The 23,903-nt window shown below is 29.5% G+C and overlaps 2 protein-coding genes across 3 annotated transcripts in view; one reads left to right on the top strand and one right to left on the bottom strand.

Moving 5' to 3' along the window:
* Positions 1-4,543: 4,543 nt before the first annotated feature.
* On the bottom strand, positions 4,544-6,605 carry LOC101208170 (probable protein phosphatase 2C 2). Its single transcript, XM_011656699.2, has 4 exons — positions 6,135-6,605; positions 5,703-6,044; positions 5,419-5,598; positions 4,544-5,135 (listed from the first exon to the last, which is right to left on the bottom strand). Exons 1-4 carry the CDS (start codon positions 6,528-6,530, stop codon positions 4,962-4,964), a joined length of 1,092 nt encoding a protein of 363 aa, XP_011655001.1. The 5' UTR covers positions 6,531-6,605; the 3' UTR covers positions 4,544-4,961.
* Positions 6,606-20,997: 14,392 nt separating this feature from the next.
* The window catches only part of LOC101222904 (anaphase-promoting complex subunit 1), a 30,988-nt gene continuing 28,082 nt past the window's right edge, over positions 20,998-23,903 (top strand). Inside the window, exons 1-5 of one of the 2 annotated variants that reach the window (XM_031885337.1) lie at positions 20,998-21,316; positions 21,517-21,580; positions 22,107-22,191; positions 22,586-22,872; positions 23,773-23,878. In XM_031885337.1, the coding sequence (XP_031741197.1) occupies positions 21,090-21,316; positions 21,517-21,580; positions 22,107-22,191; positions 22,586-22,872; positions 23,773-23,878 (769 nt within the window). In that variant the 5' untranslated portion in view covers positions 20,998-21,089. The remainder of the gene's footprint in view (positions 21,317-21,516; positions 21,581-22,106; positions 22,192-22,585; positions 22,873-23,772; positions 23,879-23,903) is intronic. The other variant, XM_011656698.2, reaches the window with a different exon arrangement.

Below are 23,903 nucleotides of genomic sequence, written 5' to 3'. Positions count from 1 at the left end.
TAATGTAGAGTTAGAATGATGATGTGGCTCTAGATTATTAGATGTATTAATTGAATTGATAAGTAACCAGAAAATTTTGTCAATTTATTCCGTGGAAATTATATAATCAATACACTTTAATCCAAATAAAAAACTGGTTTTTATTTTTTTTTTCTCATTAAATCTCTCACATCCCTCTCAAAAAAAATCATTAAAATTTGTCAAAAATAGGCGAAAATGGAGAGATAAAAGGTTTTTAGGATTTTGAAATTTTTTGTTTTTAGGATAAATTGAGGGTGAAATGTCTAAATTAACCTTCATTAATTTTACCCACTCCCCATCTCTTCCCTAAAAACAAAACCAAAGAACTTTAAAAAAAAAATCTTTCAAAACCAACCTTACTCCCTTTCTTCCCGTCCCTCCTGCAATTCCATAGATTATTTAGCTAATTTTGATCAAGTTCTCGTGTTGTTCGATAAGTTTTTAGGTTTTTTGTTTTTTGTTTTATGTTTTTTTCTTTCGAGATTCTTAAGTTCAAATGCTTAATCTCAAATTAATTATATAATTGTGCTTATGTGATTTAGGGTTCTTTTAGCTACTGTTTTTTGCATCTCGTAGTCTTGTAATCTTGTAAACATCTCGGAACTTTAAATGCTTAAGGTTGAATTAGTCATATACTTATTTAGGGTTCGACTATGCATGTTTTATTTTGTTTTTAGCTATTGTTCTTAAATCTCGCAAATACGTCATACATTTTTTTTATATGATATGTCAACTTCTAACTTCAAATCAATTTTTGCAAGAACTAAAAGGTTTAAGATAATTTAAAGATGTCACATGTTGAAAATATGAAGGAGACATGTTAAAAGGCATTGTTGTCAGAAATAACACACAAAGATTTATAGGCTGAATTATAGAAACTTGCAGGAGTTGACCCTACAGAGTTTGACATATAAGATGCATATATGAGATAAAAATGGAAAATGAATCTCCTCCATTTGAGTTAAGCAATGACCATGATTAAAAGGTCTCCCTATACACCTCATTTGAGCTTAGAAGCAATCAAAGTAAGAAAGTGTTAAACAAATATTACAATTCAGCATCTGAGAGCAACCAAGTTCATAACTTAAACACTCATTCTCCAATTGCAATGGATATATTAGATGAGAATGAAGTTCAGGTTGGCTTGTGTGATAACATGATAGGGACCACTTTGACTATATGGGAATCATACGAGTTATATGATTCAAAAGATGATACTTTTACATGGGAGTCAGTTGAGATGAACAATGAATTGTTTGATATCTCACAACAAAGAGATGCTCGTCCAAAAAATTGCAAAGGAAAAGCTAAATTCACTACAACTCCTCTAGTCGAAAGTTGAAGACAAAAAGAAGTGATTGGTCCGAAAAAAGAGGTTCCTTTTTTAGATGCATTAACAAGTGTGATTGGAGATTGCAAGCGGTGAGATTGAAGGATTTAAACATATTCAAGATTGAAAAGTATGTCGAAGTTCATTCGTGTTCTTTTGAATTTTTTAATCGTGACCATTGGCAAGAAAAATCTTGAGTTGTTGGAGAATTAATAACGTCCAGATTCAAGGGAGCCAATCGCCTATACAAACTACGTGATATCATAAAACACATGAGGTAAGACTATGACATAAATATGAGTTATGAAAAAGCATGACGTGTAAATAAAATGCATACGAACAAGTGCAAGGGTCCCTTGAAGAGTCATATAATCTATTGCGTAGATATGGTGAAGTACTCAAACTTACAAATCCAAAACTTAAAAGATATTGTTTCTTCAAATATCTTTTTATGGATGCTGGATGTCAATGTGTCCAAGGATTCTTAAATTGCATTAAACCAGTCATAGTCATGGATGGAACATTTCTTAAGAACAAATATTGGAGTCAGTTGATAGTTTCTGTTTGCTTAGATGGTACAATTAGATTTATCCTCTTGCCTTTGGAGTAGTTGATAAAGAAACATATGCTTCAATATAGTGGTTCATAGAAAAATTGAAAGGTGCAATATGAGAGGTGTTTAATCTATGCTTCATGACAGATCAAAAAACATGCTTCTCCAAGGGTATTTCATCGATTTTCCCCTCCGCTTCCATGACCTTTGTGTCCAATATTTGACTCAAAATGTTCTCCTATGATGGATACAATACCATGAGATATCTAACATATCTTACTGTGTATGAAAAGCTTAACATACACCATATGGATGTATCATTATACACTTATATGAATCTATTAATAATTATATCCCTGAAGGATTAAAGGTTCTAAAATCATATGATTCAATTAAGAGAGTTATAGAATATTCCAAACGAAAATCATCATCTTATTATATTTTTGTTGATACGAGGGTATAAAAATAACCCATATATGTCCATATGTTTTTAAAATAAATCACAATTTGATGATTTGAGTCAAAACTTCTAAAGAGATTTCAAAAACAATAGAATTTCTTTAGAAAGATTTTGAGATTATACGTTTTGTCTTGACTTACAAATAAAGCATAAAGCAAATGAAATTGGATCAGTTGTATCATTCAACTTTCATATGGTGGTTCATTCATTTGGCCATGTAAGTATATATATCATTTGGTATCAGAAAGATAATGAAGAACTTGAGGTCTGCAAGAACAATAATTTTGAGAAATAAGTGCACTTATATCTTTACTAGTTTATACACTACATGTTGTAATATCTTTAGTAATTTTGTTACATAAAAAATAATATTTTCTCCAAAAATATTGAAGTAGAATTAAACTATGTTATGTTTTATATGAGAATTATTGGCTCAAGTGAATTTATTTTATTCTAATAGATTTAATTGTGATCTAGTTGGTTATAAAGATGCAGGTTATTAATTATCTAACCCATGCAAGCTAGATCTTACACAAGTTACTTATAGTACATATAGAAGATTTTTTATAAAATGGCAGGGCAGCTTATGAAGCAGATCAAAACAACTACTTTAAATCATGATGGGATATTAATCATGTACAAAACTAGCCAATATAATAGTGTTCTTGTACGAAGATAAAACATCAAATGATGACATCAATATTCAACAAAATTCTTCAAAAGACAACTTGGCAAACTTATTTACAAATGCGTTACTAACACCAACATTTGAAAAGCTTAAGCACAACATTGAAATGTGACAACTCGAAGAACTCAAGTGATGTACTCGTGAGAGGAAGTAAAACTACTCAACTTTTTTTTCTTGACTATGATTTTTCCCATTGGTTCTTCCTAGCAAGGTTTTTAATGAGGCAATTACTAAAAAAGTATATAAAATAATGTACTCTTTTTCTTTCACTATAATTTTTTTCACCGAGTTTTTTCCTAATAAGATTTTAACGAGACATTTATTTTATATAATATAGACATCTAAAGGGAGAGTACTATGAATATTCTAAATTAAAGTTGATTATTATTAGATGTTCATAACCTCCTTAGGTTACAAATTCATCTACTAACCTCCCTGTCAATTTCTATAACATTTTTGTTCCCTATTTATGTTTGGTTTTGTAACCATTATTCTCACATTATTTGTGTAAATATACCACAATTGAGTTCAATTGTTCTCTATTTTTTCTATTTTTTGTATTATTTCATTGTTTTTATTTAGCTTATTTGTTATTTATTTTATAATACAAACAAATTTAAAATTGTAGACCATTCTATTTATTTGGCACGTAATGTGTTAAATAATAATTAAAATAACAATTAAAAAATAGTACTTGGGTTTTCAAATATATACGCAACACACAAATTAATTACACAAAATGGCAAAATCTTCTAGATGTGGTCTTCATCTTTTTCTTCACATGATTGGGTTTGGTGGAATGGAACTCTAAGCCTATCAAATTGAGAGCATTTAATATGTTTTTTATGAAATTAAATTAAATTTGGGGAAGTGTCTTTATAATTTTAAAAGATCCATCAATCATAAATAACTACATGTTTCGACAACGATCTATATAGTTTTTACTACTGTCTATCGACAAGACAGTGATAAACTACTATCAATGAACTATCAATAAATAATGATTTTATTCATAATTTTGTTACTATCACTATCATAATTTATCGTGACTTCTTTTTTTCCATATGTGTAATTATTTTATTTTTGTGATTTCTTTTGCTTGTAACAGTTATAAAAATATTAAAATACTTTCTCAATATATTTTATTTAGAAAAATTGTATTTGGTGACAAAAAAAAAATTAGAAAAAATAACTCATAACACATTTTTTTTCATATTGCAAATTTGACAAATATGACGATAATCTGCTTTTAAATTTGTTAGTTTTGCAATTTTGAAAACGTAGGTGAATTAGATTCTATTATCATAATTTTTTTTTTTTTACTATTATTTGCAAAGTCACCTTTCATTTACATCAAAATTGTTATGGTTAATATTTAACAAATTTTGTTTAAAACATATCTTTTGGAGATTATTGAAAATAAAATTAGACCACTAAAGGTGCAAGTAATTAAGTCAACCGAAAAAGAAAGAATAAATTCACACATCAACATCATAAGAAAAGTTCTTACTTACTTTAGGATAAAATTTATTTGTAATTTCTACAATCAAGTAGGAAAAAGAAGTGGATAAAAGTAATCATCCACTTATTAATGAAATATAATCTACAACTTAAAAGAGTGAGTCTCACCCTAAATAACAAAATAACAAAATAAAATGAAAACTCTATGGAAATTAACCAAAAAACTTTAACCACAAATCTCCAATTGGTCAGTTGGAAGATTTTGACAGTTAGGAAAGGAAAATGTCAAGAAAAAAATATATATATCAAAGTTGCCTAACCGGACCGGCCTTATTTTTTTTACCGGTTCTTCAGCAAGTGGGGTTTCTAAAAAGGAAATCCTTAACTAATCTTAGTCATAGTGATTAATTAGATTAAAATTAGGGGTTAATTAATTAATGAAAAGGGCTTAATTTAATTTAATGATCATAACAGTGGTATCGTCGAGTGAGCCTCTTGATGTTGACAATGTCACCAACTGTTTGCATGCTGACATTATCAATTTTGGATTAATTGGTTTCTTCTTCGCTATCTCTACGCCACAAACTGCTTCTACCATGTCTACTGCTTCTTGATTTGTAACCTGATGAAACAATAAAGGAATTTTCAGCCTCCTTAATTTCATGATTGGTTCCACTAACTATTTAGTTGAAAATTGTTAGTTTTAGTGTTTTTTCTTTTTTTTTTTTTGTATGCTTTTTTCAATAAAGTAAGTTCAGAATATTGTGATTAAGAGTGATTTACATAAAGAAGACACAATATTCAACTTAAGAGAGTGAATTTGACTTTAGTAGATAGCTCAAAATGAAATGCATCTAATTATTTTTATAGTTAAAAGGATGAGAGTTGTTGAAATGAAAACTAACCTTGTCCCAAAGACCATCGGAAGCAAGAATCAAGAAATGACAATCATCTTCAATTTTCATCACTCTCGTCTCCGGCTCCGAAATCACCCACTGTTTCAGATGCTCATCTCCGATGGCTCTTGATACGGCTAATGTTCCTTGAACTCTCCATCCGCCACCGCAAAAATCCACATAACCGCCCTAAATACACCATAAATATTCATTCATTAATTAATTACCAACTACAAATTCTTCTAATTCTTCAATTCAATCTCTAGTATACAATAATCGCTTCGAAATCCTACCGATTTCTCGATCCGGTTTCTCTCGTCTTCTCTTCCCGCCATGTGATCCGAGGTTAGGGCTTCCGCTCTTCCCTTTCGACTCAACACCGCGCGACAATCGCCGACGTTCGACACCGCCAGATTCCCGTTCCGTATCAATGCAGTGACGCAACAAGCGCCGCCGCCGCTCACGCCTTCCTCTGATACTTCCCGATCCGTCCTTAGATAGCCGTCTTTGATCGCTTCCTCGACTTCCGATTCTGTTCTTCTCCATACTTGATCGATTACGTTTTCACTCAATCGCTTCGCTGCGATTTCCGCTACTTTCGCTCCCCCGTGTCCGTCGAAAACTCCGAAGAAAGCCTGTAATTAAGGAGTTCGATTTGAACTTTAAACTTCACTAAAAGGAAAAAAGAAAAGTATAGGAAATTAATCTGAAATTTGGAAATATACCTGTCGAGAATCTGCTTGAATCCCGAGGGTAACTGAGAATCGATCCTCCATAGCACTGATTCGTCTTCTTCCTCTTTTAGAAAAAACGGAATATCCTTCTCCTTCCTCCTCCATAATTTCCGGCGTGTCGAATATTCCAAATCCAATGGAGGGCATACTCTGCGGCAAGTGGATTCTGGAGGGCCTCTTCCTCTTCAAAAGGGTATCAAGATGGGAAACAGAGGAGGAGGAGGGGGAAGGGGATGCAGAAACATGAAGGTTGATTGGAGCGGATAAGGATCTAGGGGAAGAGGAAGAGGAAGAGGAAGAGGAGGAGGATTTGCAAAGAAGTGAAGGGAGCTTTGGAGATGAGAAAACAGGAGTCATGGGGGTTGTGGAGGGTGCAACTGCGCACATATTGATTGATATGATATATATTGTTATTGGGTTTTTGTTTGCTTATTGTTTTAAGAAGAAGATGAAATGGAAAAGGAGAAAAGAGAAAAAGTATTTATAGTGGTGGAGTTTGGATTCTTGGAGGCGGGCGATGTTTCTGGAAGAAGCAATTTTAATATATTTTGGGTTGACTCCGTATAGTATAGGAATAAAAATTCAAATATTATTTTTATTAATAATTTTGATGGAAAGAACATGCATGAATAGTTAGTTGAAAGGATCCAGCTTCACGCTCTTACCGCCTCCCTTGCTTCCACCCATTTACTTTTCCTATAAATTAAATTAATAATATATTCCGCTAGGGTTTAGTAAATATTTAAATTCGCTCCAACCATCGACAACTAAATGTTAAGCCTTTAATTTTTTAAAATGTTATCAGTCTAAATTTTTGTTAAACCGACATTAGTTGAACCTCTCCTTGTTTTTGACCTATTGACTGGATTTATCATATTAATCCTTAATGTCAATGATTGAAAATAGGGTTTTTAATAAAAAATTTGAAGTGAAAAGTATAAATAACACGTATTGATTGTCTCTTTCCCTTCTAACCAATAAACATGGCTATTAATTTTGAACACATATTCTAACAAAATGCAAAACATCAACTATAGACAATTAGCATATATATACTAGATAAAAAAAAAAACTATTTACAAAATAAGGGTGAAATAAATAATGATATAATTTAAAAAACTATAGAAACGAGATGAAAATTGTCAATAAATCTATCACGCACTTGTTAGGAAGTGTATCAAAATTCAAACTATAGACATTGCTAAGATATATATTATAGTTGAGAAAGTATAATCAGTCAAAACCTAAATTACATTGGGAATATTCCAATAAATAAATGGTCAATTCAGTTGCCATGTGGAACACGCGCCGGTGAACTTGAGTGCTTCTGGACGCTAATAAAAAACCATGAAGGCTTCTTCTAAGTGGGTTTTAATTTTAATTATACATACATATACATATACATATATATATATATATATTGATTTTAAATATATATATTGATTTTAATTAAACAATATATATATGATAAAAAAAAGAGAGAATTCAATAGTCAAACTCGTTTAAAATTGTCTGGCCCTGAGTTGTTTGACTCGGTCTATAATTGTTACCTCCGCAACTCTAAGCCTTTTCCATTTGGAAGGAAAACACTGCACCAACACCTATCCTCTTTAAAAACGTGGCACATTTTTATTGCTCCACGTGTAATATAGGATTTTCCCCTAGTTTCTAGTGAAAACTGAATAATAATTAATTTTAAAATGATGGTTTTGGACCGCCCAACGGCGATGGTCGTCGGTGTGCGGTTGATGTGGATCACCTTACACACTTTTATTTTTTATTATTTTTTATTGACGTATTGGTCTATATTTCAAATTATCCTATTTTTAGTTTTATTCAACTTATACTTCAGATATCTCAATTCATTACACTCATTTCTTTGAACAAGTTTTTTTTTTTACATATAGTAAATTATTATGTATCTTTATTATAGAAAGTATTTGATAAAAAAAATTTATTAATGATGTGAGAAATGTTAGTTTTTGATTGTGTAAATGTGTCAATACACTTTAAAAGAATTTTACCTTCTCAGCATGTGAGTTATGAGTGACGATGAGAATTTATTTTTTTTTAAAAAAAAAAACTATTTAAATTAAAACAAAATATATGTAAAATACTTGAAGATAGTTTCAAGTTTTTGAAAGGTAATTAAAGTAAAAAAGAAGAGGTAGTTAGGTTGCAGTGAAATGTGAGGGTATTGAAGAACCAATTGTGAAAGATGAAAGAAGATATTGTATGATTAGGAAATGTGAGGGAGGGAGAGGGTATTATTCAACTCCGTCACCATATTCCCGTGGTGGGATTAGGGGTTGGGTTTTGTTTTTTGAGCGTTCAGACTATTTCAATTTATTAATACTGCATGTGATCTTTGAATCTTCCATCTTTCCACTTGTGAATTTGACTTTCTTTTTTTTTTTTTTTCTTTTTTACTTCCTAAAGGAACACAACTAGTCAAAATCAATTTTATTCTTTTTTAATCTTCAAATTTCATACTTCTTTTAGAAGTCTTCCATCAATTTTAAATAATTATATAAATGAAGAATAAAAATCTTTTCAATTCTGTGTTTGATATGTGTGTGGAAATTAAGGTTAATTATACAAAATTCGGCTAAACAAAAATGGATAGGCAATTATGATTATTGTGTTTTAAATTTTTAGATTTATTTTGTTCCTCCAATTTACATTTTTATAAACAAATTTTATTGAATCATGTCACCTAAATCTTTTAAAATATATAGTAAAATAAGTTAAATTATTTATAAATATAGTAAAATCTCGTAATCTATCATAAATGGATAGTAATAGACATTGAAAATCCATTTATTTCATATATACACCATAGATTTTCAAATAGACATCCAAAGATTATGTTTCTTTTACAATACTTTCACAATACTATCTCATAGCTCTTCCTCAAACACATATCATCATAATATTATCTATATAACCCTTCCTCCAAATACATTATTATAAAATTACCTACATAATTTTTTCTCCAAACATATATTATCATAACACTAACCATTTTTAATTTTTAATTTTGTAATAATTTAGTTTTTAATTTTAAAATTTATAACGAATTAGTTCCTAGAATAGAAATGAGTGTAAAAATTCAATGAGATTTCTTATGTAAATAAATTGATAAATTAATTATTATGGATTCGATAATTTTATAAAATATAATATCTACGTCGTAAAATAGGATTTGATTAATTTTGTTGATGTTAGATATTAGATCGTTACAAATTTAAAAGTAAGTTGTTGCATATGTAAGTTTAGGAACTAAATTGATACAAAACTGTTTTTTTATTAAATCATTAAAATCAATTTTTTAAGAACAATTAAATGGTTACTTCTATCGGTATGTCCAGGGATAAAAGTGATTTTAATCTTGAAAAATAAGTATTTTTTCTGTTTAGAAACAAATTAAAATTGTAAATTCTCCTTAAATTAAATATTTTTTCATAAAAATTTACGTGAATAAAAAAAAAGAAAAGTATTTACATCTTATATAAAAATAGATATTTTAGCCTTTTGGACTTAGATGCTTTTTTTTTAAAGAATCCTCCACTTTTTTAAACTGTTTTTATATATTTGTTAAAAGATTTTATTTCTTAGTCTTTTTTAAATCACTTTTTTTTCTTTTACGTGCAAAATCACTTTTCTACCAACTTTAATGGAAACTTTTAGAAGTTTGTCATATATTCTCTTACTAATTGTTTTATATTAAAGATTACAAAAAATTAGCCAACGATAATATTTTACAATTGCACTAAAATTTAGTAATATTTTAACAATATTCTCGAACATTTTTAATTCCTCATCTATTAATTTTCTAATATTTTAAATTAAACAAAGTGTTTCATTTTCGAATTTATTTTATTTCTTGAAATACCGATTATCATTCATCAACGTTAACATCGTTGTGGAATTTTCATTTTGTTTTTTTAAAAATTAATTTACGTTCATATTATGTAATAATAGTTCAAACTAACGATTAGATTTCTTTTATTTTTTGTATATTTATATATAAAAAAATAAATCACCCAATCCCAAATATATATCTCAAACATATTAGTAATATATTGAAAAATATAAATACACATCACACATACACATACATCTTTTTATTTTCTTTATGTATATACATACTCTGTAGTTTTTGTATTATTTCTTAATGTTCTTCTTTTTCAATTCCACACGTTGTGAAAGAAAAATTAAAATGTAAAAAATTTGAAATTTCAGTCTTGCTTACTTACGTATACTAAAACAAGAAAAATGTGAAAAAATTACATTAGATAACAAAAAAAAAAAAGAAAAATACAACTCATAATACATTTTTCTTTGCATATTGCAAATTTGACAACGGTAATATGATGATAATCTGATTTTAAATTTGTTATTTTTATAATTTTGAAAATGTAATAACATGAACTCTATTATCATAATTTTTTTTTGCTATTTTTGCAAACTCTCCTAAAGTATATTACAAAGTTGACAGAGAACACGAATAAAGGTAGAAATATTTGGCAAACTGTTTTGTGTGGTAGTTATCTTAAACCTTTCTTGTTAAATTATACAATGGATTCGATGCATGTGTACTGCCTTGTGTGTCACTAAACAAAAAATTCTAAATATCTAAAATAATAATAATAAATATAAAAAGCTATAAAGTAGTATTACGAATAAATTAAAGTTCAAATATTTGATAATACAATGAGTCATTATCATAGACCTCATCCGTTGAAACATTCTCTTTTTCTAATTATTTTCCATGAATAAAGAACAAAAAATTATCATCCATAATTTATATTTTCTAGTTTTTCAAATAAATTTCAAATGCCACCCTGGTAAACATAATAGGTAGACTTGGAATATTTATAAATATAGTATAATGTAAAAAAATGTATGTATGTAGCAAAATTTAAATCAAGTTTTTGAAGTCTATGCCATATACTCAAATAGTATAAATTTGTAGATTTTTTTTTGTTATATTTGTAATTTTTTAAAATTGTTGTTATTATATACATAATTTTATTTGATTGTCCCTAAAAGTAATGAAATTATATAGGTATATATGTATATATCTTTCATCTCTTTTATTATTGTTAAAGTTCATGTCAAATATTTACATTTGAAAATAACTAAAAGAATATATTCTTAGTTAAAAAAATTTATGTTTTAAAGATTTTTAACCATGTGGATTATAAGTGTTCTAAAAAATAAAACATAACATAAATTTGTATGGAAGAGTTTTCTTTTTTAAAAAATAAAACAAAGTGCGAAAATGTTACAATGTATACAACAATTTTGAAAAAAAAAAAGAAACAGCTCACAAGCTCATAACATGAAATAACAAAAATACCGCTTGATCACACATACATGAATAAACGATTAAAAATGATTTTGTACTCAGTCTAAATCATCCTATACACAGTCTAAATGATCTTATACACAGTATAAACGATCTTGTACCCTTTTACATAGTCTAAACAATCTTGAACCTTTATAACCAATCTAAATGATCTTGTACCAAATTTACACGATTTATTAGTGATAATAGTCTATCTTGGTCTATTTGGAATAAACAACTGATTATTTAGATATTTGTATCATTTCAATCTTGTACCAAGAAGAAAAAAAAGAAGATGAGAGATGAAGGAGAACGAAGAAATTTTGGAAAAGAAAATGAAGAAATCGAAAAGAAGAAGAAGTAAGAATATGAAGAGGAGAAGAATAAATTGCAAATAAGAAGAAAAATATGTGAAGTGAACAAAATGGTCCCAAAATATTAAAAAAGCAACAAAGGGCAAATCTCGAATTTGTGAAAAAACAATAATAGACTAGTGAGTTCCAAAGATTAAAAAAATCTCTGAAATGAAAGGGAGTCAATAACTCAATTAAGGATACAATTGTTCCCAAAGAAGATTAAATTTTGACTTAGGACAAAAATATCGAAGTAGATAAAACAACTGAGAATAATAATGGCAGGAAAAAAATGGAGCCGAACTAATGTAGTAGTTGACAACATCTTTACATATAATATTGCCCATGATGTTATATCTCAAAAATGAGGATCCAATACCAAAATCTGTTGAAATGTCGATAGAAAAAAAATTGATTTTTGTGGAAAGAAGCAATTGAGGTAGAATTAAACTCACTTTTAAAACATCGAGTTTTTTTACTAGTCGTCCAAACACCAGAAAATGTCAAACTTGTAGGATATAACTGGGTATTTGTGAGAAAAAAAAAAATGAAGATATGATCACAAGAGATAAAGGAAGACATTTTGCACATGATTTTTCACAAAGACCCGATATTGATTACGTGAGACCTATTCTCCATTGGTGAATGCAATCACATTAAGATTTTTAATTGACTTTATTGTGTATGAAAATCTGGACATACATCTTATGGATTTAGTTGCACTATATTTATATAGATCTTTTGGTAATGATATTTATATGAAAGTCTTAGAAGAATTTAAAATACCTAAAACATATAAATCAAGTTTCTGGAAACTATATTCAATAAAGCTACATAGATCACTAATGGATTTACAATCAGGATGAATGTGGTATAATCAAATGAGTGGATATTTGTTGAAAAAGAAGGATATCAAAATAATCCAATATTTTCATGTGTTTTTATAAAGAAATTATAATCAAGGTTTGTTATTACAACTGTATATGTTGACGATTTAAATATAATGAAAACTCTTGAAGAGTTTTCAAAAGCAATAGAATATCTTAAAAAATAATTTACAATAAAAGATCTTGGAAATATAATTTTTTTTTTGTTGACTTGCAAATTAAGCATTTATATGGACAAAGCACATCTATTAAACATCCCAATGCAAGTTTGTTCACTAAATGTAAAAAATGATATATTTTGACCTTAAGATGATAGATAGTAAAAAACTTTTATATCCATAAGTATCATATCTTAGTGCAATTGTTACATTCATGTATCTTGCTAATAATATAAGACCATATTTTGCATTTTCACTAAATTTATTATCTAGATATAATTCTTCTTTAACAAAAAGACATTGAATTAAGTAGATACTTCATTATCTCTTAGAAACAATTGATATGAGTTTATTTTATTCAAATAAATCAAATTTTGACTTAGTTTGTTTTGCATATTCTACATATTTATCTAATCTACACAAAACTAGATCTCAAGCAGGTTATATATTCACATGTGGATGAACTGTTATATCATGTCAATTAGTGAAACAGATCATAGCAGCCACCTCTTCATGGTAAAATTTATGTAATGCATGAGGCAAGTTGAGAATTCGTATGGCTAAGATCAATGATTTAGCATATTTGTGGAACATTTGACTTGTTTTCTAACAGAATTCTTCAATGCTGCTATAGAAGACAACACAACATGTATACCTCAAATCAAAGGATGTTACACTATAAGAAAAAAAGCAATTTTTCGACGCACAAAACAACCGACGAAAGATAGGGCGTTGGCAGAAATGGTATCCTCTAACACACAATACCAAGTGTCAGGAGTAAGCCATAACCCTCGATGCCTTACAATAACATCAGGGGTTAGTTCGTGCATAATTCCCGACGACGTAAGTAGTCGTTAGAAGGTAATTAAGGAAAAATATTTTTCCTATGAGAAATCCCAACACCATAAATATAAGCGTTGGAAATTCTCGACTAACTCATGATGAAGTTAATAGACGTTAGAAGTTAGTCGAGAACTTTCGTCGCTTATATTTACAACGTCAGGAGTTTTCCTACAAAAGTGTCCTTACCGTTTCAAATCTCATTTGCTTACAAATCCTAAATTTTTTACTCTTCATTGACTATCTCCCCTCTCAACGCACACCAACCCTCTGTCGCTGCTCCTATTCCTCTGTCATCATCGCTCCTTCTGCCACCGGGACACGTTTATTTTTGGGTTCTTATTAGTTCTTATGTACTGGGTTTCAGATTGAACTTAGAGGTGTCTACGCTAAAAAATTGTTCTTTGTGAAAATTGTGTCATTTTGACGGTACTTAATTATCAAATTCGTCTTTGAAAATGAATACGAGTTAGAGGGTTTACAAGAAAACATGTTATGGAAGGACTGATAGAGAGCACATAGAACTAAATGGCAGTCCTTTATGTGGGCAGATTTGAGTGCTTGTATTTGGTGATTTAGGTGCATTTTTATAATCATTATATACTTACTTTTGAAGGGAAAAAAGCCCTTGGCAACCGAAGAATTTACCGAATCATTCATCAATTTAATTTGAAAATCTCAAAATACCAGTACATTGGCAAAATAATATAAAAACACTAAGCATGTTTTCTAATTAGATATTAGAGAAAGAAAAACTTACCTGTTTGACGTCTCCGAATCTACAAAATAAATCTCCAAATTGGGATACCACCCGTCGAAGACCTTCATATCATCTGGAATGAGAGTGGTTTGTGAGAACCAATTGGAATGAAAAAAAGTTTAGAGATCTCTAGAGAAGCTCGTTTGTAGAAAAACAAAATTATTAGTTGTATTTTGGTTTAGAAAAATTGATTTTCTTCTGCATATTTATAATTCTTTTTCCTTTATTGAGTAGGAAATAAAGTAGGAGAGAATCATGAGATTCTGTTAATTTAAAAAATATTAAATTAATAAAATTTTCAAATAAATAAATAAATAAATTATTAATCAATTATTTAATAATTAATTAAATCTTATCTAATGAATATCTCTCTAATGTTTTATAGTTTTATATTAATTTAATTTAATTAATATTAAACTAAATTATTAACTAATTCTCTAATTGATTTGTCGCGACGTGATCGCTACGCGGAGCGGCCGACCTCCCCGTTTATTTTATTTTAATAAAATAATTTTGGAGTCGCCACCAACCATATTAGGGTGTGATTGGTCACCCAAAAAAAAAAAATGGTCTACGTACATTCAGAGATTTAAGTTCGGGAGTCAGTTGTGTGTAGGGAAGGTGTTAGCACCCTACAACACCCAAAAAATGGTTACCCAATTTTATCTTTTAAATTAAATTATAGAGGTTCACAAAATAAAATTTTTATTTAGGTTTTGTTTAAATGTCCCATGTTTATCAATTCATATCGAAGAAAGTAAAACCTAAGCATGAATTGATGATTATGAGTGGCATAGGAGCCATTAGAAAAATTAAGTTTATTTTTGTTTTAAAATATTTTTATTCACCTTAAGAATATTAAGATACCAACACTTGATATTTTAATCTCTATCATAGGTGTTTAATGAAAAATTTCATATATCTAGAATTAATAAATTCATAGAAAATACTACTCAGTTTCATTTAAAATATGAAATGTGTTAATTTAAAAAAACAATCTATTAATTAAATTTCAAACGGAAAAATTTCATGTATTTATGGATTTTAAATTATAAAATCCATAAAAAAACAATACTTTTTCTCCAATTTACATTATTATATTTAAATAAAAAAAGAATAATAACAAAGGCAAAACATTATGAAATTTGAAAAATGCTTAGGTGTAATATGCTGAGATAAAATAAATACATTGATAATATATGCAAAATGTAAAAGATATTAATGTAGGATGCAAGATAATTAATTAATACAACACATGCAACATAATTAATTAATTCAAAATGATGCAAAATAATTGATTAATGCAGGATGCAAAATAATTGATTAATGGCAAAATAATTGATTAATGCAGGATGCAAAATAATTGATTAATGCATAATTAAACGAGGCCAAATGAATATCAAATAATAATTAACAGTTGAATGCTAAAGTAGGTTTGACCCAATATGCAAATAAATAATATTGCGAATAAATAATCACACCAAAATATAATATTGCGAATAAATAATCACACCAAAATAAATATCAAATAATTATAGCCACATATGCATACTGATTAATTAATACATCATGCAAATAATTAGAATGAGGGAATGAAAATGTCACATACAAGTTGCTAATTAATTAATAGGCCAAATGAAAAATGGTTGTTGCCAAAATTTAATTATATCATGCATAATTATTAACATGGATAATATATGGATAACAGTAATTATTAACAGAGTATGCCATATGGATACATGGATAAAGTAATTAACAAAAACTGTAAAATGGATGCCAATGAAGAATGAGTATTACCAAATACAAAAGGCTAATTGATTAATTATGCATAATTATTAAGGCATGCCATATGGATATAAGTAATTAACTATAAAATGGGTGCCAATGAAGAATGAGTATCCAAATACAAATATATGATGCTAATTAATTAAAAAGAAATTAACACAGAATAGATGCCAAGTAATAAAAGAAAATTAACACAGAATGGATGCCCAATAATAAAAGAAAATTAACACATAGAATAGATATACAGAATGGATACCCAACAATTAAAAAGAAATTAACACATAACAGAATGCTCAATATTTAAAAATTAACACAGAATGGATACACAGAATGGATACCCAACAATTAAAAAGAAATTAACAAATGTTCAATATTTAAAAATAAAAAATAAAAAATTTAATATAGAATGGAAGGTAGAATGCTCAGTATTAAGAAAGATACAAATAATAAAATTAACATGTTAAATGATGGTAAAATGATGAACACGATAGTTCATAATTAAAAGCAGTATATCAAACAAGAAGAAAAAAAAAATCATTAAACAAGAATATTAATAAAAAGAGGAAAAAGAAAAAAAAACTTACCAGCAGGTCTGCCCTTCAATGCCAAAGGTTATTCCTTTTTGATCTTCTTTCACTCTTCCCCTCTTTCTAAATCCTCTAATAATAAAAAAAAGATCCCCCTCCTTTCTTTTTCCTCTTTCCTTTTTATAGGGCAAGCTCCATTGTTTTTTTTTAGATCACGAGATGGAGTGCAGATTACAGAGAAATAGGAAGAAAGTGGGAGAGTGGGAGAGTGGGAGAAAGTGATAGAGTGGGAGAAAGTGGGAGGGTGATGACGAAGAAAAAGGGATGGTTGAGAAAAAATAGGAAGGAAATCAAACCTTTTAGTTTTATTTTTATTATTTATTTTTAAATGTATTTATTATTATTATTATTGTTTTTTTTAAAATATAAATTTAAGATTCAAATTCAAATTCAAATTCAAATTTAAATTCAAATTTAATTTCTTTTTCTTTTTCTTTTTTCTTTTATAATAAATAAATATAGGACAAAATACGGTATCTACATGATTAATAACTAAATTAAATATCAGTTAAGTTAAATTTGAATCATATTCAAATATAAATTTGTATGATAACCAATAACTTTAATATGAATCCAATTCATGTTAAATTAATATTTGATTTTATCTCTTCTAAATTAATTTTGAACCATATCCAAAATTAAATTTATACAATAAAGTTTGATAAACTTTATATTATAATGTATCATTATACATTATACTAATTCCCAAAGTAAATTTAAATATTTCAAATTACAATCAATATAAATAAATCTTATTACCATTTACGAGCTAGTAAGGGAACCTAATGGATCTACAAATCAAAAGTTACAACGATTTGAGATTAATCGATTAAACTCATTAACCACATTAATCAATATTTGTTAACTGTGTGTACACTCCACTAAAGATTTACAACTGAACTCTTCTCACTGTAGATATATTTATGTGTCCACGGATATAGACAATAACAGTAAGTCAGTCATTCACGAATGTTCGTAACACCAGTTGGATCAAATTACCGTTTTACCCCAAGGTTACCTTTAATCCTTAAATATCGGTGCTTCTTTAATGAACAACCTATTTATGGTCCTACCAATAAACAAAAACCTCTCTCATGTCATGGATAAGGTAGAACACTTTGTTCAAATTTTGGAGACACCATTTAAGGGAACACTCATCTACTTATCCTAAAGTAGAGAATGGGTGAATTTCATCTTGTGTAATTATGTTTCCAGCTTTCCACTCGGTCTTGTCCCCAAAATGATAAGCTTATTGAGTCGACAATTTGATCGTTCTTACCCATACAAATCAAAGGATAATCTCTCGCGAACATGAGTTCATAATACACTCAGAATTAAGACTAAGTTACTTAGGTCATCCTAATGAAATAGAAACCTAACTAGTTAACAGAGTTACATCTAGTGGTTACTATTTTGCAGTCCAATCTTATGCAAACTCATTGCATATGATACTCTCACTCACATGTCAACTACATGAATACGTTGGATCATTGCGTTTGTATTAAATACAAAGTGAGTCGTATCTATAGTGTTACCAAGATAAGGTACACAACCTTATCCATATACTATACACCCTTTAAGTTGATTTTGAACGTTGATCCCTGTATGACTTTACATACTATTCAAGATTCATCAAACAAGTTAGGATGTTAGTTTGTTGGATGTGGGTTAATAAGACAAAACTAATAATATAATCAATAACATTTATTGAAATTATAAAAATAACACTTTTATTAATAACGACCAATGAATTATATTTTCAATCTACAAGTTTTATGACATAAATCCCAAACTTTTCCTATGCCTTTTGTGATTGAATGCTTCTTTCTTGCCTTTTGTGATTGAATGCTTCTTTCTTGCCTTTTGTGATTGAATGCTTCTTTCTTTTTCTAGCTTCTTTCTTTCTTCTTTTCCTAGTAGCTCCACTAAAACGTTATACTAACTGGGTGTGTGGTTTTGGCACTGGGTGTTCCTTGACATAAAACTAAAAGATTTTATGGTTGACAATCTTTTGCAAAAAAAAAAAAAAAAATCTCAAGCTGAATTGCATCAGTTTAGGTCAATATGTTTGAGACTTTAGTTCTTAGCTAAATTGCAAATAGACCATCTTTTATTATGTAAAAGTACTAAATAGTTAAAAGCATATCAATCAACTTTTTACGGGAATGAAGAAATGAATGACAGAAAGAATGGTTGAATAAATAATGAAAAGTTATTCCAAGTCTACATTGGTGTGTGATTTGGATATTTATAACATGATTTTCCAAAGGGACCTTAGGTTGAGGTGTGGCTACACTTCTCCTTGAGTATATCTTTGTGTAAAACTTTTTATAATCTCTAAATGTAAAGCCCTAAACTCTAAGGACCCTTAGAACTTATAAGAAAATTGACCAAAGGAAAGAGAAGTTAATGGAGAGATTGAAAGATTGAGAAGGGAAGACATAATGAAGTTATGAGTAGGGAAATCCCAGATAGTTTTGAGAGTTCTCGAGCCAAATCATGTAATCTCGAGGCTAATCTCAGTGATGACTAGTCGAGATCGATGCTAAAAAAGCTTAAGAAGATGGATCCTGGGGCATATCTTAAAGCTTTCTCAACCAAGTTAAAGGACAAAGTGGTTTTTTAGATGGAAATCGAGCTAACTAAGGATCGAGTCTGGTCGAGATTTAAAGCAAGGAGGGATATCAAAGGGTTATGGAGGTTATCTTAAGCTGTGTTCGACCGAGGTTGGAGACAGATGAGTTTTTTTAGGTTTCTCGGGGTGATCTCGGGCTAATTCTAACTGAGAGCGTTGAAGAATAAATGTTGGGTGAAGTATTATTGCTCATTTAATAACATTTAGAAGTATAAGTATCAAATGGAAAGACACATATACCTGATCTTGAGGAACATGGTTTGAAACTTGTTTTCAAAGGAATTCTAAATTTTATAGTATTTTGCATCCATTTTAGTCCTTGTTTTGACATACTAAATTATATATTTGAATTTGAATGTAAGTTTGAGAATTTGAATGTTATTATGAATTGCAGATATACATAAGAAACGGTAAGTTTTAGAATATACTTGAAATATTTGTTATATAGGGAATGTAATAGTTTTTTCGGTGGCCATACATACTTTAGTGTCAAAGTTGACATAAACTGTATCTTTGTCTTAATGTGGCAGATGTGCAATTTGACATGGTTAAAGAATGTTAATGAACTTGCCAGTAATGATGGATTCTCCCAAAACCAAATAACAGTTTGAAGTTATCCAACTATGTCTAAGGTTTGTTGGCTTTTTTCCCCTGGGGACTATGATCATATTATGCTATTTTCCAATCTAAACTTAATTTATGTTCTCTTAGAGCTGGCAAAAGAGATACCAATTAGTTATTTTTTTTACTTGTTTTATGATCATGTTTCTTTTCCCTAGCAAACCATTGTAATAGATGCTAGTGATGAAACTCTACGATTTTTCAACGTCTTTCCCTTCGCCTAAAGCACATGTAAATAAATTTGTATGTTTTTGTATGATGTGACATAGATGTGATTTCTTCAACCCAAATTCATGAATCTTTCCTTTAGTTCCTAGTCTCTCTATGCTAATTTGGATGCTTGAATGTAGAATGTAAGATGTTTTAATTTTTTGAACTATTATTTTTCATGCTACAATGGAGAAAATGGATATGTTTTTGGTTGCTTAGATCAATCTAGCTTGAATAATGTTCTTACATGATATATATCTTCCATTATTAAGTGGAAGTTACTTTAAAAAGTAGAGAATCTCTGGAGGCACACTAATAAAACCATATTTTGATCTCAATAACATTTAAGAAAATTGTAAATTTACAAAGTCGATCGTATCACTAATAAATTATTATAATTTATGTGATAGACCGATATTTTTTTAAACTTTAAAGTCAATCAACGATAGTACAATTTTAAAAATAACCTATCAATAATGAAGTTCGACTCAACAATTTGCTAGTTCATATATATATATATATTAATATTTTGAATCTAGTTTTTATAGGTATTATGTTTATAATGGGTAAGAGCAAAATAGATTTTGAAAATGAATATATACAAATTAAAATTAAACTAAAAAAGTTTTAATTTTTTTTTAAAAGAAGAATTAGGGAAACGAAAGCCATTTTTCCTACAGAAAAAAGTGCGCGGGAGAGAAGACAACACTTCACTCTGAGCGGCCATTGTTGCTTTCAACCGAAGCTCCACAACGAAATGTCGCCGGGCGTTCGCCAGCTGACGGTGCTCGGCAACTTCAAACCATTTGGACTCATCGCGGAAGCTCTTGATGGAAAGCCCGCCCACACCGTTCCTCACCACTACGATTACTTCCTTTTTGATCCAGAGATTGCTCGGGAGCGCGATGAAACTGACGGTACCATTGCTTCCTGCCTTTCCACCAGCAACCAAAGTGATCACGAGCTTTTTATTAGAGGAAACCGGTAAATTTTACTTCTAATTCCCAGTTTAGCTCCTGGCGTATTGCATTGGAAATGTAGAATACTCAATTTGTTTGGAACAATAATTAATTAGTTAACTGGTATTGAAATGCCTTGCTTTTGTGAATGGTATTTGTTTAACTAGCTGACTTTTCTTGAGGTTCTGCTTCGTGGGTTGTTGTTTCTTTATTTTTGGTTGGCAGAATCATTTGGTCTACTGGTGCGAGAGTGTTTAAGAGGTTTACTTTACCATCGCCAATTATCAAGGTAATTCTTTTTGTTATTTTTCTTTTGGTTTTCTGTTTCTCCCTACTCTTGAAATCTAATACGAGCATTTCTATCGGGGCATTGATTTTATTCCTTCTCAAATTTGCAATTCTTGGATGTTTCTAACATAATTTGTCGCCTTGATTCCGTTTCTCAATATACAATTTTGAACGGGATCAGATTTTCATTTCTGGTGCACTGAGTTTCTTCCCTCTTTCTTCCCCTTCATCTTCTCTCTCATTTTCCTGCCTGCTGTGGGATCAGTTCTTATGAGACAATGACTCAACGGAAAGGGCCTTAACCTTCATGGTTGTACTGTAAGCCAACATGTTCAGCATTCTGTGCTGATTCTTAAACATGTTTCTAAGTTATAGGAACTGATGACATTGTCACACGTTTTCTTTTGGTGTAGCATAATTTTGAGGCGATCATCTAATCGAAATTTCCTAGTTGTCTGAATTGTTTCTTCTTATACATGCTTAATTTTCTTCACACCACTTCTCTAATTTTTAGCTCAAAATATTAGGTTTGCTGGTGTCGTTTGGGGGATTTGACTGAAGCTCTTCTTTGTGTCCTACAAACTGCTTCTTTAACAATCTACAACACGTCAGGTGAAAAGACCAAGAGGCATCCCAATACGATACATGAATATTGCTTAAGTTTTTTTATGTATCCTGGAGCATTTTTTCTTATATCTTATCTCACGGGTTCTTATATCTTGAATTGTACTACTGATGTAGCAAGCATAGAGTTAAATCCTAGAAAAAGAAGGAAAAAAAAAAAAAACAGTTCTAAAATTGTATGCCCGTTATAAGAAAAAAAATTAACCTTCTGCATGGTAGGCAGTCCAGTCCCTATATAATGGGCACCATGTTCCATTATAGTAAGTTATAAATTGGGAAACTATCATTCTTTTTTATTTGATTGGTTTCCTTCATTCTCTAACGTTACTTAGTGAATTCTCCAGGCCAATGAAAATGAGATGCTATTTTCTTTTTTTGACAGGTGAAGTTGTAACAATTCCTATTTCTCGTACCATCACATCAATATGGTCGTTTCCATTTGGTTTATTGATGGAACAAGCAGTCGAAACAAATTCACCTGTTCATGTTCCATTTTTATCCTCAAGCCCATTGTTAGGGATACGTGATATAGCTCGTGCTCGAAGAGAGACTGGACATAGTCCACAAAGCAATGCTTCTTTTTCTAGTACATTTGATCATGTTTTCAAAGGTGACGCAAGTTCTATATCCACACATCTGATTCTGAAGGATCCTTTAGAATCACCACAGGTCTCATACAATAGCCATCCTTTTTTCCTTCGAGTAATTTCTATATTATTAGGGGTTTCTTCTATCATTTGGTGATATTTTTTGATCTCTATTCAATTTTGTAATTTTTTCATCATAATTCAAAATTTTCTTAGAAGTCTCAGGCCGTTTAAAAATTTCTTTTGCTCTTGGGAAATTTACTTGGTCAAACATGCATGGTGAACCAACTTCTTGCTTGAATAATATCTTAGTGTCAAATGAGTGTTCTTCTTGTTATGAGATTCAATTTTTCAACACGTGGCTATAAATTAAGAAATTGGTGCAAGTGATAAGGATAGGTGGCTAATAGAGCACTAAAGTTCTACTTCAAAATTTTGTGGAAACTGAAAAATTTGAAGGGTCGCATTAGGGGGTGGAGGTCAGTCATTGGAAAAGTAAATTTTAACAGAAAAGAATTTTTTTGAAGATGAATGGAAAATCAAAATGCAATTGATTTTTATTAAAGAGGAAAAAGTACTAAGAAAGACATTAAGGAAAATATCTCCTGCATTCAAGAGGGCTGGATTAGTGCCATTAAAACAATCATTTCAGTGCTTTGGTTTCGAGAGCAAGATTTTCTAAAGGAAGTTTCTTTTCTTTTTTTTTTTTGGAGTGAAAGGAAACTAGGGAAGGATAGATGTTACTAAATTGTAAGCTCCTTCTCAGTGTGTTTCCTAGTAAGACTCGTAATCATACTGGTTTTCTTTGTGTAAGCTCTCAACGTGGGTACTTTTTGGTATCTACGCTATTACTGTAGGTTACTAGTTTGCAATTTTTTGCCAACTCCTAAAAGAAGTCAAACTATATAACCTTCTGAATATCACTGAACTTGTTTCCTGTTCCAAAAAAATGTTCCTTAAGAAATTTTATTGATCATTGCAGCCAGCTTACATCGAGGAAAGAGGAAAACTGAACATCATGAAAGAATTTGATGAAAGAACAATTTGGACAAGTGATCAGATTCCTCTAATGGCATCTTATAATAGAGGTTTATTAGTCTCATATGTTTTATT

Source organism: Cucumis sativus, chromosome 5 (assembly GCF_000004075.3).
Source record: "Cucumis sativus cultivar 9930 chromosome 5, Cucumber_9930_V3, whole genome shotgun sequence".
Classification (NCBI taxonomy): domain Eukaryota; kingdom Viridiplantae; phylum Streptophyta; class Magnoliopsida; order Cucurbitales; family Cucurbitaceae; genus Cucumis; species Cucumis sativus.
The sequence above is the reverse complement of the archived record's forward strand: the minus strand, read 5'-3'. Positions and strand labels throughout refer to the sequence as shown.

Excerpts from the sequence above, each read along its gene's own strand:
- LOC101208170 (XM_011656699.2), bottom strand. The coding sequence starts at position 6,530 with ATGTGCGCAGTTGCACCCTCCACAACCCCCATGACTCCTGTTTTCTCA. Across the intron at positions 6,045-6,134 it reads TTCAAGCAGATTCTCGACAG|GCTTTCTTCGGAGTTTTCGA; the intron begins GTATATTTCCAA and ends CCTTAATTACAG. Across the intron at positions 5,599-5,702 it reads GAAACCGGATCGAGAAATCG|GGCGGTTATGTGGATTTTTG; the intron begins GTAGGATTTCGA and ends TGGTGTATTTAG.